At 39.6% G+C, this 14,656-nt stretch overlaps 2 protein-coding genes across 3 annotated transcripts; both read right to left on the bottom strand.

Annotated features, from left to right (window-relative positions):
* Positions 1-139: 139 nt before the first annotated feature.
* Positions 140-2,026, bottom strand: LOC122016290 (beta-carotene hydroxylase 2, chloroplastic-like). 2 transcript variants are annotated; one of them, XM_042573530.1, is made up of 6 exons: positions 1,310-2,016; positions 1,166-1,225; positions 867-1,073; positions 630-755; positions 499-555; positions 140-379 (listed from the first exon to the last, which is right to left on the bottom strand). In XM_042573530.1, the coding sequence occupies exons 1-6, from the start codon at positions 1,718-1,720 to the stop codon at positions 299-301; spliced, it is 942 nt and encodes a 313-aa protein (XP_042429464.1). In that variant the 5' UTR covers positions 1,721-2,016; the 3' UTR covers positions 140-298. The 2 variants fall into 2 exon arrangements, with proteins under 2 accessions (XP_042429464.1, XP_042429465.1); XM_042573531.1 differs by lacking the exon at positions 499-555 and having other exon boundaries at positions 1,310-2,026.
* A 1,174-nt stretch (positions 2,027-3,200) lies between these two features.
* LOC122015436 (mitogen-activated protein kinase homolog MMK2-like) lies at positions 3,201-13,539 on the bottom strand. The gene is made up of 7 exons (XM_042572308.1): positions 13,145-13,539; positions 12,546-12,675; positions 5,697-5,834; positions 4,765-5,097; positions 3,808-3,991; positions 3,543-3,724; positions 3,201-3,458 (listed from the first exon to the last, which is right to left on the bottom strand). Exons 1-6 carry the CDS (start codon positions 13,291-13,293, stop codon positions 3,558-3,560), a joined length of 1,101 nt encoding a protein of 366 aa, XP_042428242.1. The 5' UTR covers positions 13,294-13,539; the 3' UTR covers positions 3,201-3,458; positions 3,543-3,557.
* Between the last annotated feature and the right edge of the window lie 1,117 nt (positions 13,540-14,656).

Raw genomic sequence — 14,656 nt, 5'->3', positions numbered from 1 at the left:
CTCAATCACATGAACACCCAGGCTTCCCTCGACTCTAATTAACCACCACATGCATCATCTGACAAATTCGGGCACAGAGATTACATATATTCCTATACATTAGTTAGTTAACTAGCAGAATCTCAACGCACGCAGTCTGTTTGATAGAATGCCCATTAAAAAAAAACTGCAAGTACAATCTATACAGCAAACTGTATGTTATCTTCTCTTTAACTACGGCAATCCGAGGACAAACTACTGGATCGAAACATACAAAACAAAAAAGGCGAGGAAAATGAAAATCAAGCTTCAGCTGAGGTTAATTGGAGCTGTTGTAGAGTTTATTTCTCCTGACTATCTCCTTCTCCAGCTCCTCCAGGCCATCCACCTCCTCCAGCTCCTGCAGCAAAAAAACAAGGAGATGAGATTAGATCACTAGTCCTGTTCGCTACCATGTCACTGTGTCTGCCTGCGCAATGCAGTCTCAAGATCAGCCAAGAAAATGAGGCGTGGCATCACCTTGGGGCCCAAGAACAGTCCGTAAGGCACCCCCTCGAACTTGTCCATGTGGTGGATCTGATAGGAGCCACACAAATCAGACACAAGCATTTGGTTAATCAGAGACGATGATGGTGGAGAGCGCATGGTACCTGGTGGGCAGCGGCCACCCGGCGAAAGTAGGGCACGTTGGCGATGGGGCCCACCGGGAATCGGCGGTGGACCAGCCCGTCGTGGACGAACATGTAGGCCATTCCGAACAGCGTAATCCCGAGGCCCTGTAAGTTTCCGCCACGTCGAATTCGTATCGCGGCAATTCGGATGGACCGAGGATGAAGTAAGTAATTAAATTAATGAATAAAAGTAATTTGGTGATTAATTGGGCTTACAGCGCCAAAGCACAGGCCGGGAAGGAGCCCGCGGTTGAAGAAGCCGTAGGCCATCAGGGAGATAGCGGGGACGGCGTTGATGATGGCGAAGACGTCGTTGAGCTCGAAGGGGCCGTCGCGGGGTCGGTGGTGCGACTCGTGCATGTGCCACAACGAGGCGTGCCACAACGCCCGGTGCGCCCAACGCGCCCAGAACTCCATTCCCACCTGAACACCAAACCGATTCTTACCTTGTCGCTCCGGCCAAGAAAAGAAAAGAAAAAAAAATAAAAAGACGATTTAGGTCAGCAGCCTCTTACCGCCGCGCCGACGGAGAGAGCGAACGTCCCGAACATCTCCGTCGCCGGAACCTCTCCTCCCTATAACACAAATCAATCTCTCGGTCACTACTTAAATTGAACGGAAAATTAGGGATTGAATGGAAAGAAATCGAGATCGATCACCTCCATTTGCCAGGTGAACCGGTAGTAGACGGCTGCGACCGCCATGGAGGTGATGCCGAGGCTGGACATCACCGCCGCGATCAGGTACGTCCGACGTTCCGCCTCTTTCCTCGCCTTTCTCTCCGCCGCCCGACGGTCCGAAGCAATTCGCAGCTCCTCTGTTTCTTTCGCCTCCTCGCCCCCCTTAATCAGAGCCTTGCCCAGCTTAACGTAGCCACCCCCATTACTCCCCTCCTCCCTATCCACCTCCTTAAGCACAAAACGCACCGCGGTGGATCTCGTTCGGAACGGCCAGCGGGAGGAAGCCGCGCCGCAGGGGATCCGAACGGGGAGCGGGCGAAAGACGAGAAGGCAACCGTCGCCGGAGATTCCGTGAGGCAATCGGCAGGAGATTGAAGCGGCGACCGCCATGAGTTTCCTAATTAGCAATTGAAGTGCTGGACTACAGGTAAGTAATGCCGGCCGGTAATTCCGTCGGTCCCCTTCTTTCTCTCTCTCTCTCTCTCTCTCTCCAGCGACCGTACAGAGACGTGAGATCGATAGACTTCGCTCGTCTGCTCACAATAACAGAGAGTGGGCGAGTGTGTGGACAGAGCGTTTTAACTCGATTCCAGTGACTAAAATGCCACACTCATTCCCTTTCATTTACAAAGATGCCACTGCTCTTCCCCATCAAGCTAGTGACCGTCGGTCGCACTGCCCAAATCCCAGTGGCGTTGCTGTGGCAGCAGTGGAGGTTGGTAACATAACGCCGGACACGTACGCCGCCCGCGTGCCCCTACGCTGCATTAATTAATTTTCCACGCCCATTCAAACTGGCGTCAACAGTGCACTTTACGCGGTGGGGGCGGGGGAACGCCACACGTCGACGCCTAGCCCTCCCCCCCACTGCCGGTCTCAGCTCGCACTGCCGCTGCAGGGCATGGGGATGTGAATGTGCATGAATGTTCGGGGTGGAGATTGACGCCGCCCCGACCCCACCCCAAATGCAGCCACGTGTAGAAGACTTCGGCCAGGACCTCCGAGTGGAAAAAGCGATGCAAGCGTCACGGCTGACGGAGGTGGAAGTGGCGCTGGCCCGGCCGAAAGGATGGACGAGCCAATGCCCAGGCGAATAATGGCAGCTTAATAATTGTCGTGGCCTTTAATGCCGAGTGGACATCAAATAAAACGCGGTAGTTGATCAACGCACTTATACTTATAGTGCGGTGGTGAGAAGCTTAGCTTCGTAGACCCGGGTGTAGGCAAGATGCTCTCTGTTTAGACAGAGTTTAGCATCTGACTGATTTGATCCCCGATCGATATAAATATTTTTAAAAATTATTTTGTGTCTCTATTTAAGAAGATTACTCAGAAAATTAAATAAATCTCTATGATTTATACTCTTTAATAATATGTGAGACCGTCTTACCAGGAACATAAAAATGCTAAGGTGACAATTTCTTCTTTTCCCATCACATGCGGTAAGATATCAAATAACAAGAGTTGTATTTTGTAATGATCAAATTTCTAATGACATGAGTGTCACATTAGAAATTGTCGTGCTTCTAAAATTTATTTAGTATATTTTTGTTAAACTGTTCTCATTATTAGCCGAATTATAAGACAAATAAATTATAGCAAAAATAATTGTGTTCATGTCTCACACCACGTCCCAGTGACGAAAAATAAATTATAGAATTTCAAAGAACAATAATATTGATTTTCAAAAATAAAATCAACATTTTGTGTTTTAATAATTAACTTCACTGTTATTTTTTTTTTTTTGAAATGATGGGCGGAAAAGTAAAATAAAAAATAAATATATCTTTTAAGAAAAATCTAAAAGTTAGATACGTTTTTTTAAGAATTACATAACTTTAAGTGCAATAAAATGAAAAATATCTATCAATTAGAAATCGACACAGAAAAGCATGCATAATATGAATCACAAAGTAGTTCGTTCTTCCCGTGTTTTTGCCTATTAATACACATGCATTCTACCAGTAACGATCAAATCCACTACAACAGGCTAAACACCTAAAACTAATCGGATTCACACAAACTAAATCCAACACTGAACGTTCGTTCCAAATGATCATGGAAGATACTTGACAAACTCTTTAGGTTGTAGGATGCAACAGGCACTCATCAGCACCAGGAGCTATATCTGCAGAACAAATGACAAGGGATCGCCAATATAATTTATCAGTCATTTTCCAAGTGAGCATCTATGTTGTAAACTAAAACGTACATGTAAATATCCTTGTCATTGGTCGGGATTGAATAGCAAAGATTCCCGCCAGATGAGCTCTCTGATGTTTTCCTCCGTGAACGTCGGTTGCTCGAAATCGAAACTGAAGGGTGATGCGGACACAGGCTCATCATTTACGTCGTGAAGGGGTGCTAAATAAGGGTGATGCAGAGCCTCGTCGACTGCAACAAAAGAAGCAGTGGACATGATTTGCATTTGCTTGGGGGACCTTAACCAATAAACCATGGAAAATCATCCTATATACCTGTGATTCGCCTGCTTGGATCAAAAACCAGCATTCTTTCTAACAAATCACGAGCACCAGAAGACATCATGGGAAACCTCTGTGCAAAATTCTGTCTTGGATACCTTGGTAGCTGTCTCACATATCTTCGGGCATTTTCGCTACGTAGAAACCCAAGGCTTGATTCATCTGGCGAACCTATCAGCTTTTGTAAGCATGGAAAGCATGTCACATTTCAATTCAATGATACTTGTGACAAAAAAAAAAACTATGAAATTGAGGTCTACAGATAATAGAAATGTAAATGCTGTCAAATAAAAAGAAAAGGGTGATTGTTAGAACTTATGGAGGAGAGGGTGTTTGTTAGAACTAAAGAAAGGGGTGTTAAAAAGTCATTTTGAGCAGTGATGACCAATCTTCTCTATAGTCGATTGTTGCCAGTAGTATTGTTGTATTCATCATCATCATCCAATGCCAGAAAGCAGTATGCTTTCAGCTTAGCCACTATTTTATCTTCCTCCAGTCTCACCACCAACTCAAAGTCAACCCCTTTCTACTTGCTGCGTCTCCAACTCTACTGGCAGTCATGCTCCTACTACTAGGACACCAATCCCTTCACCACTTTGATGATGCGATGGATCATGTGTTGGTTGTGCAATGCGTGCCATCGTGCCTCTTATAGCATTTGAAGCAACCACACCATTGATCCCATGGATTCACCCACTACCGTAACCATTCTCAGCGTAGAAAATAATAATAATAAAAACTACAAAGATCTATTGTTTACTGAACTAATTGACGATGTAAATTTAGTCTTTTAAAGGAGGTGATAGAATGACATTGTTATATAAGAGGTACAGGGTGTTGCTACAAGTCATCGCTACCAGGAAATATTACTTCAAAGAATAAGAAACAATTTCATGTTTGAAAATGTATATTACCAAAACTAAAAGAACTTGGAATTTTTCGAAGCCTTACCTCAGTGATTAACCTTAGTTGTTGGACATAGTCTCTCCCAGGAAACAAAGGTTGCCTCATCACAATTTCAGCAAGTATGCACCCTACTGACCATATGTCTATTGCAGCGGTATACTCTGAACAATTAAGTAGCAGCTCAGGTGCACGATACCACCGAGTGACAACATATTCTGTCATTAGATCTGTTTCAGAAGTCATTCTTGCTAGTCCAAAATCTCCAATTTTCAGATCACAATTTGCATTTACAAATAAATTGCTTGGTTTAAGATCACGATGCAAGACATTCGCTGAGTGCACATATTTCAGACCGCGGAGAATTTGATACAGGAAATACTGCAGAATAAAATGACATTAATCTTGAAGGGATGATGGGAATCATAAAGTAGACTGAGAACAACTAAAATGAGCAAAGATGGTAATCATTTTCTTAAGTTTTAAATATGTGAAATCAGAAGAATTATCAAAACAAAGGTATACAATGCAAAAAAATACACATAAATACCAATCTATAGCAAAAATGTTTCTAGACATATGGGTTTGATCAGTAGATATAAAACATACTAAATATGCAAATAGAACCAGAGCCATCAAACTGAATTTAAACATTAAGAAAGTTCGGTTTAAGAACTAGAGAGGTAGCACGAAACAGACAATGTATCTAGCAAAGTAATGCTAAAAATATGCAAGTAGGTAATCAGCTTTTTTAGAAAATTCTGATGATTTTTTCTCAAAGCTGAGTCAAAATCATCAAAGCACATCATCCAATATCACAATGCCTATCAAAAACAATAGAAAAGGAAGGAAAAGGAATCAGCATGCTCAGAGCGGCTACGATTAGCTCAATACATGACAGAAATATTTAGCTACAAGTGGTACACAATAATTCAGAACCACTTTTTGGAAGTGCTACAACCATGCTGCAATCCACGTACCTGGCAGTGATCATCTTCCAGTGGCTGATTCGACCGAATAATCTGATTAAGGTCAGTATCCATTAACTCATAAATGATGTACACATCCTTGAAATTCTCCTTTACAGGAGGGCGTATGATGTCCTTTATTCCAATAACCTGTAATGGAGAAGAATATTAGAGTTTGTTAAGGAGCCAACACCAGATGCAGTGAGATATCCGCTCAATACTAAAGGGAAGCAACATACAAGGGAACTTCATTCAGCAAATCCAACAGAAGTGGAAAAAATATGTCAAATGAAACATTACTGACAGAAGTGGCCGACTCTAATAAAAAAAGGCTTGATGAGCCATGGACAAAGTTATAATTCTAAGCAACAGAGTTCAAAATATTTCAAATGAAAAATTACTGAAGACCAATAGAAACAACAAAAACAGCAAACAATACCAAAACAAAATAAGAAAATATCTCAAGGGTTCTTTGTGTGCTTTAGGAGGTCATCAGGAGTCGAGCTTCAAATTGAATACAAAATTCTTCTCCTTCTCTTGTTATCGAATTTTGTGTTTTCTAGTGTAGTTTTTTGTTTTCTTAGCCTTTCTCTGGTAATTTCATAAGGTTAATAGAGAGCCTCCATGGGTTAGAGGACTAGGGAACAAAAAAGCTAATTCCCCTGAGAGAAGTAGCAAGGTACTCAAGCATTCAAGGAGAAGTATCTAGCTAAGTATCTGATGTAGGAGGGGATCTAAAGTATTTAGATTTATATCTTTTGGATTTTTTTTAATTAGTTATCCGTTAATTAAAAAAAAAAAAAAAAAAAAAAATCCGTTAATTAGCCAACCCCACTTAGTGGGAAAAGGCTTGGTTGTTGTTGTGGTTGTTGTAGTTATCCGTTAATTAGTTTTTTCCTTAATTATATTTAATTTTTGTCCTAAATCTTAGGGAACTAAGTCTTGTTAGTTAATATATCCTAAATCTTAGGGAACTAAGTCTTGTTAGTTAATATATCCTAAATCTTTGGGAATAAGTCTAGTTGGTTATTTTTTTCGTTTAGATTTGTTTGATGTTTTTAAGAGCTATATAAACCTATGCTTAGATGATATTTAAGACAAGTTATTTTGATATTGAATCAATTGATTTCGCTTAAGCCACGTTATGGCTACATCTCTTTTTCTTTGTGCTCTTGATTTCACAATAGGCTTAAGCCTAATTTAGGCTATTCCTTTTTTTCTTGTGTTACTTCTCTCTTGTTTTCTTGTTAATCCCTCTACAACTTCACCTCTAGAATAATATACATATTCTGCTCGACGTCAGTTGGTATTAGTGCTCATTAAGATCCAATGGATGGTCATCGTGAACGTGGTCATGGTCGCAACAAGCAAGTTCCGAATGAGGAAGCCTAGCACCGTAATCATAATATCCAAGATGTAATGATGATTGAGGATTTGTAAAAACAAGTTGTGGAATTAAACCAGCGTCTGACAACATAGGATTTTAAAGATCTTGAGATCTATGATTGTAACTCTGAGTCTACTTTTGAGAATCTATATCACCATCTTACTATGTACCGGGAACACCGTGGTCGAGAGAAACGATATGGGGACTTTAGTTTCCGAGTTGATCTTCCTGATTTGTTGGCACATTACAAGTGGGAAGGCTTCATTGATTGGATCAATGAAGTAGAGATAATTTTTGAATACAAGGAAGTACCTAATCATGTCAAAGTAAAGTTAATCGTTATCAAGTTCAAATGCCGAGCCTCAACATGGTGGGAGCAACTTTGGCGATCAGGTGAGAGACAAGGTAAATCCAAAATCACTGATTGGGAAAAATTGAAAAAACTAATGAGAACCCACTTTCTTTCCTTTGGCTACACGCAAACGTTATTTCAATGACTCCATACATTGGGGCAAGGGGCTAGAACCGTCGATGATTATACGGAGGAATCCTATCTGCTTATTGCTATGAACGATGTATCTGAGACCGAGGAGCAGACGACCGCGCGATATGTAAGGGGATTACAACAGCCCTTTCAAAATTCTCTGAGCCTCTGCTCACTCTGGACTGTTTCAGAGGCTTATCAGCGAACCTTGATTATTGAAAAAAGATAAACCGAAGACTAACAAATAGGAGCGATCAAAACAATCGAGTTGTTAGCCCTTGCCCTTCCCGGTAGCCACCACAAGGTAACCTTAAGACCTCTATCAAGTGTTTTCGATGTGGTGAACAGGGGCATCAAGCTTTAGATTGTAAAAGATCCCTAAATTAAAAAAAAAAAAAAAAAACTTTGCTGGTTGAAGAAGACATAGAGGATGAACCCGAACAAATTAATGAGCCAATTTACGACGATGATATCGATGACGAGATTCTTTTTGGAGATGGTTATGAGACTCTCGTCGTACACAAAAGCCTATTGGTCCCCAAGGAAGAATCGGAAGATGATTGGCTAAGAATTAGCATCTTTCACACAACTTGCACAGTTACCGAGAAAGTTTGCACGATAATTATTGATAGTGGAAGTTGTGAAAAGATTGTATTTGAAGAAGTTGTGCAAAAGCTGCAGTTGAAGACGGATCATCATCGAAAACCCTACAAGTTGTCATGGCTAAGCAAAGAGAGCGAGGTAACCGTAGATAGGCAGTGCCTTTTAACTTTTTCTATTAGCAACAAGTATTACAATCGAACATGGTGTGGTGTTGTGTCAATGGACGCATGTCATGTATTGTTGGGACGACCTTAGTAATATGATAGTAGCGTCGTCCACGATGGATGGAAGAACACCTACACCCTCAGCATCGAAGGGAGGAACATTGTATTGTCTCCTCGACAATAAACCCTTTCAAATTTGGTAATCAATAACTCTACACTACTTTTTGAACGAGATGAAGCACATGTCTATGCTTTGCTTCCTTATGAAAGCGATGTAATAAGCCTAGACTCGGATCTACGAGGTGCAACAACTCCTATCCGACTTTGTTGATTTAATGGCTGAAGACCTTCTTCTGGGACTTCCCTCTATAAGAGACATTCAACACCAGATTAACCTCGTTCCGTGGTCAAGCTTACCTAACCGGCTGACATACTGTCTTAACCCTAAGGATGCCGAAGAACTACAACGACAAGTTGTGGAGCTATTAAGACGAGACTATATTCGTGAGAGTATAAGCCCTTGTACAGTCCCTAACCTACTTGTGTCAAAGAAAGACGGTTCGTGGTGCGTGTATATTGACAGTAGAGTCATAAACAAAATCACGGTAAGTATAGATTTCCGATTCCTCGCTTAGATGACATGTTGGATCAACTTTCCGGTTCTAAGATCTTCTCTAAGATCAATCTTAGGAGTGGATATCAACAGATTCGAATCAAGCCTGGAGATGAATGGAAGACCACCTTCAAGACACAACATGAGTTGTACGAGTGGATGATCACGCCTTTCGAACTGTGCTAGGTGCATGAGATTCATGCATCAAGTCTTGCGACCTTCCATGGGAAGATTCGTGGTTGTATACTTTGACAACCTCCGCAATTATAGTCTGACACATGCTTTGCACCTTGATCACCTCTGAACTATTTTTAAGAAACTAAAGGTGGAACACTTGTTCGTTAAAGTGTTCTTTCTTCACGGCCTCAGTTTTGATTCTTGGATTTATAGTGTCTACTGATGGTGTTCGTGCAGATCCATTAAAGTTAGCCACAATCTTAAAGTAGCCGCAGCCAAAAACCATTCACGACTTTCGAAGTTTTCATGGATTGACCTCTTTCTACTGCCAATTCATCCGGAATTTCAGCACCTTGATTGCTCCTATCACTGAGTGTCTCAAGGGGTGCGAGTTCAAGTGGACTGACACGACTATAACTAGTTTTCAACTGGTGAAGCAAAAGATGACCGAAGCACCCGTTCTAGCACTTCTAGAATTCGACCAACTATTTGAAGTAAACTATGATGCATTTAACATTGACATTGGTGGTGTTCTAAGTCAATCGGGATGCCCTATTGCCTTCTTTAACGAGAAACTATCCGGTGTCAAGAAAAATTACTCTACCTGTGACCTGGAATTCTACGTTATTGTGCAATCCTTGAAGTATTGACGTTAGTATCTCTTGCAAAAGGAATTTATCTTGTTAACTAATTATGAGGCTTTGAAGTACATCAACGGCCAACATAAGCTAAGTAGTCGACATGCCAAATGGGTAAATTACTTGCAGAAGTTCACCTTCACGTTGAAGCATCAATCCGGGAGTCTCAATCGTGTTTCAAATGCTCTAAGCCGTTGTTCTTCCCGGCTTACTACCATGAGCATTAGCGTTGCCGACTTTGGATCTTTCTCGTATATGTATGTTGTTGATCCCTCCTTCGGCAAGATATTTCAGGAGGTAACTAATGGTCTTTACAATGATTTTATTCTGTACGATGGTTATTTATTTCATAGACTACGATTATGCATTCCGGACTGTTCCTTAAGGTAGCACATTATTAGTGAATTTCATAACGAATGACACTTTAACCGAGATAAGACATTAGTTCTCATCTCTTCCGACTTCTATTGGCCCAATCTAACAAGTGACGTAGCTCATGTGGACCGTTGCATTGTCTATCAGCAATTTAAGGAAACCCTCACCAATGCTGGTTTGCATACTCCCTTACCAATTCCCGAAGCTCCGTGGTGCAAGGTTAGCATGGATTTTATATTGGGTTTCCCTCACCCAACAGACCGCGGATTCTATTCTAGTTGTGGTGGACTGATTCTCCAAGATGGCTCACTTTGTGGCGTGTAGAAAAACCATGGATCCTGTTCGGATTGCCACCCTCTTCTTCAAGGAGATTGTGCGTTTACATGGTATTCCTCAATCTATTACTTCAAATCATAATACTAAATTTGTCAGTCGATTGTGGAAGACTTTATGGGGAAAGCTAAGGACGAAGCTAAACTTCAGCAGCGCCTATCACCCTCAGACAGATGGTCAGACCGACATAGTGAACCGGAGCTTGGAAAATCTTCTGAGATGTCTCACAGGAAAACTGAAGCAATGGGATCTCAAGCAAAATTCACATACAACAGATCAAAGAACAAGACCACTGGTTTGAGTCCTTTCGAAGTTGTTTATGAACGAAACTCATTCCGAGTACTGGATTTAGTCCCTATTTCGCATCCAAGACAAGCCAACCCCAAGGCTGAGGAGATGACCGAGCATCTTCGAGTCATTCATGAGCAGGTTAAGCAAGCTATTTAGGAAAGCAACACCTAGTACAAGATCAGGGCAGATCGGCATCAACGTCAGGTTCTTTTTGACATTGGTGATATGGTTTGGTTTGTATTAACTCGTGACTGTTCCTGTTGATGAATACAACAAGCTCAAAGATCGGTAGATTGGACCTTGCGAGATACTAAAAAAGATTAATAACAATACATACATGTTGCGACTTTTTAGTCATTTAAAAACACCCGATATTTTTAACATGAAGCACCTAAGTCATTATGCTGTGGAGCCGGATACATTCGCCCTAAACTCAAGAATGAGTTCTCTTCAACTTCGGGTGACTTGATACAGGAGGGGATCCAAAGTATTTAAATTTACATCTTTTGGGATATTTTTTAATTAGTTATCCGTTAATTAAGTTTAGTTTTTTTCCCTTAATTATATTTAATTTTTGTCCTAAATCTTAGGAAACTGTCTTGTTAGTTAATTTATCCTAAATCTTAGGGAATAAGTCTAGTTGATTATTTTTCCGTTTAGATTTTTTTTTGAGGGTTTTGAGAGCTATATAAACCTATACTTATACTTAAATGATGTTTAGGACAAGTTATTTTGATATTGAATCAATTGGTTTTATTTAAGCCACGTTACGGCTACATCTCTTTTTCTTTGCGCTCTTGATTTCATAATATGTTTAAGCCTAATTTATGTTATTCCTTTTTTTTGTGTGTTACTTCTCTCTTATTTTCATGTTAATCCCTCTGCAACTTCATGCCCCAGAATAATATACATATTCTTCTCAGCGTCAATATCTTGAAGGAGAGTAATGAAGAAGAAAATTCAAACAAGAGTTTTTAAATTTATTATGATGGCAAGACATCCCCATCTAGCCATAAGGGGAAATTAGGAATCTAGAGTAAATCATAACTATACTAAGCTTACAAGCCAATTTAAATCTGACACCATCAAAAAAGAAGTTATAGTTCCAATCAAATTCTAATACCAATATACGACTTAAATTAAATCACAAGGTGTGAATCAGACAAAATCAATCTACCAAAATTATATCTCACCGGACAGTAAGGCAACGATCTTATTTACAAACACATTGAAGATGAATCTTTGGATGGAATAAAGAGCTTCAAACCCAATTTCAACAGATTGTTTTATTGTCGTTTCTAGTGGGATGGTAGAATTGTCAAGCAAAGCATGAAAAGCAATATAGTGTCAGCCACATATTGAAACCTTCATATAGTCTTTCAAACTTGGAAATTTGAGAATTATAATGGAAGAATCAACCATCTGTTGCAATTTTCCGAGACCATTGAGTTTTCTCAAAACAGATGGAAACATAGCAGTGCAAGAGATCCCGCGCTTATATTTGCATTCTTAGTACACTTAATGTGTACTTCTAGCTGCTCTCCAAATTTATTTTTGCTACAAAAGTATAACAAATTCACAAGATAGATGTAATCAAGATATTTACCACATTAATATTTAAAATCAAGATAAGGAATGATTGATCAATATGGGAAATGCAATGTGACAATCCTAGGTGTACATTAGTTCTGATTGACCAAGAGAATGATTTAACAAAATGCATAAGATTGAAATCACGTCAGATGATTGATTAACATAAGGTTTCAACAGCATCAACAGGTATAACTTAGTCTCACATTTTCATGGTCCATATGACGGAGAAGCCTTATTTCCCTCAAAGTTCTCTTGGCATCAATACGATTATCGAATGCATTACCAATTTTCTTAATAGCTATCTCTTCACGAGTTTGTGAGTTCACTGCAGCACTGCAACAAACAATATACATGTATTTCAGCCTTGTGCAGTGCAGAATTAGCACATTTAACTAATATCATAAATATAAGCCACGAAAATTGTTATCAAGAACATAGTTGAAAACTTGATATCTAACTAATTATCAAATAGGATAATGACAATCTAATATTTATAGACTTAAACACGACTAATTCTAATAAAATTAGGCATATTACCCCTTGAGTTTGAGTATAGATATCTATCACGCTCAATTTCTTATCCAAAACATAAATTTAGCGATAAAAGAAACTTGATAAGGATGTTGGCGATTTGTTCTTCGCAAGAAGTGTGCAGTGGTCGATCTAGTAAATATATTACTCAATCTTTGCGATCTAGAAGTTTGTACCTTATAAAATAGATCAAACAGACAACTCACTAGGAAGGAAGCCGATCTAAAAGGAAAGGCTGCAACTTTACAGGCATGAGGGAAAATTCTCTCACCATACGATGCCGTAAGCCCCTCGGCCGAGCGGGCGCAGTGGCGGGACGTACTTGGCGCTGACCTCAAACTGGTTGCCGTAGATGTTGTACAGCACGTAGCGACCTCCATGGACCGGAATCCCCCTGATCTGCCCCTCCCCAGATTCCATCCTCAGCACAGAAGGCGGCGAAGAAGAGGGAAGAGGAGAAAAGGAAAGACCTCTGGACTTGGGGGACAGGTCAATCGAGCGCGTGGCGGATCAAGTTGGCTTCTTGGTCTTCTCCTCCTCCTCCGCTTCACATCCCTGTCAGTTTGCTCCTTTTTGCTTGCCCCTTTGACAACGCTGGCTTTCTACCGTATGGGAAAAGATGGAATTTTTGCTCGGTTAATGTCCGCGACCTCCATCTTCTTCGTTATGTCCACAGCAGTCGACATCGGTCGACGATAGAGTCGGCGCACGATAGCGCATGTGACTGAAGTAGACTTTTTTAAAAGATTTCTTTTCCCATGGTAATCCATAAATATTTACCAATTTTGATTAATTTTTCTTGTGGAAAAACAACTCTGGAATTGACTGCATAGCAATGAGTTATTCGTACTTTGAAATTTAATGCAAAATAATCTATTAAAAATAAAATAAAATTTTACTTTGTCCTTAGCGAAGACAAATATTATCGAAGTAGCCAGTTGTGGTTGATTGAGGATGATGGTGGTTGAATGGGGGCCACTAACATTGAAAGGATTGTCTTTTTTTTTAAAAAAAAATGATAAACTTTATGCTGGATCAATATTAAAAAATTTATAGTGTTTTTTTATTTTAGTTGACATTATATATTTAATCTATGCTAATTAATTATAATGATAATCAATTTAACGTTATACATTTTTTTTATCCAACCATCAACATAAATTAAAAAGTGTTAGTAATGAACAACCAATTAATCCAATATTTTTAGATTTAGAATTTGATTCTCAAATATTTGAAAAATTGTGAATGCATTTTGTCGCAAGTGGCGTAGTCATGTGGAGATGAAAGGGTGTGACTATATATTTGAAAAGTCTCACTGTCACTTTAACCTGTCGATTCATCACCATTTGTTGATAAAAAAATTAAAATTGATCACAACTATCAATTGGTATCCCTTTTATGAAAAAATATCGTGAATTGGAATGTTAAATATTAAATTTTAAAAATAAAATATATAATAATAAATGAATGAATTAAATCGTATAATATAAAGTAAGGGCGTTAAATTAAAATTAGATCGAATCGGAATTAAATTCAACGAATAAATGCGGAGATAAGGATAATGTTGATTTATATTGGAATTGATTTAGAATTGATTTAATTAAATTATGGCTAAACCAAATTTAAAATTTAAACTAATTTGATGGGTTTAAAATGAATTAGAATATTTTTGAGATAATGTTCACTTTATTTTTTCCCCCTTCTTCCTTTTCTCCCAATACACGTTACAACCCCTGCCATGTCATACGCCACTACTGTGCATTCGTCCATCTCTCTATTTTAT

The sequence above is a fragment of the Zingiber officinale genome, chromosome 8B (assembly GCF_018446385.1).
Source record: "Zingiber officinale cultivar Zhangliang chromosome 8B, Zo_v1.1, whole genome shotgun sequence".
Classification (NCBI taxonomy): Eukaryota; Viridiplantae; Streptophyta; class Magnoliopsida; order Zingiberales; family Zingiberaceae; genus Zingiber; species Zingiber officinale.
This window is presented reverse-complemented; position numbering and strand designations above follow the sequence as displayed.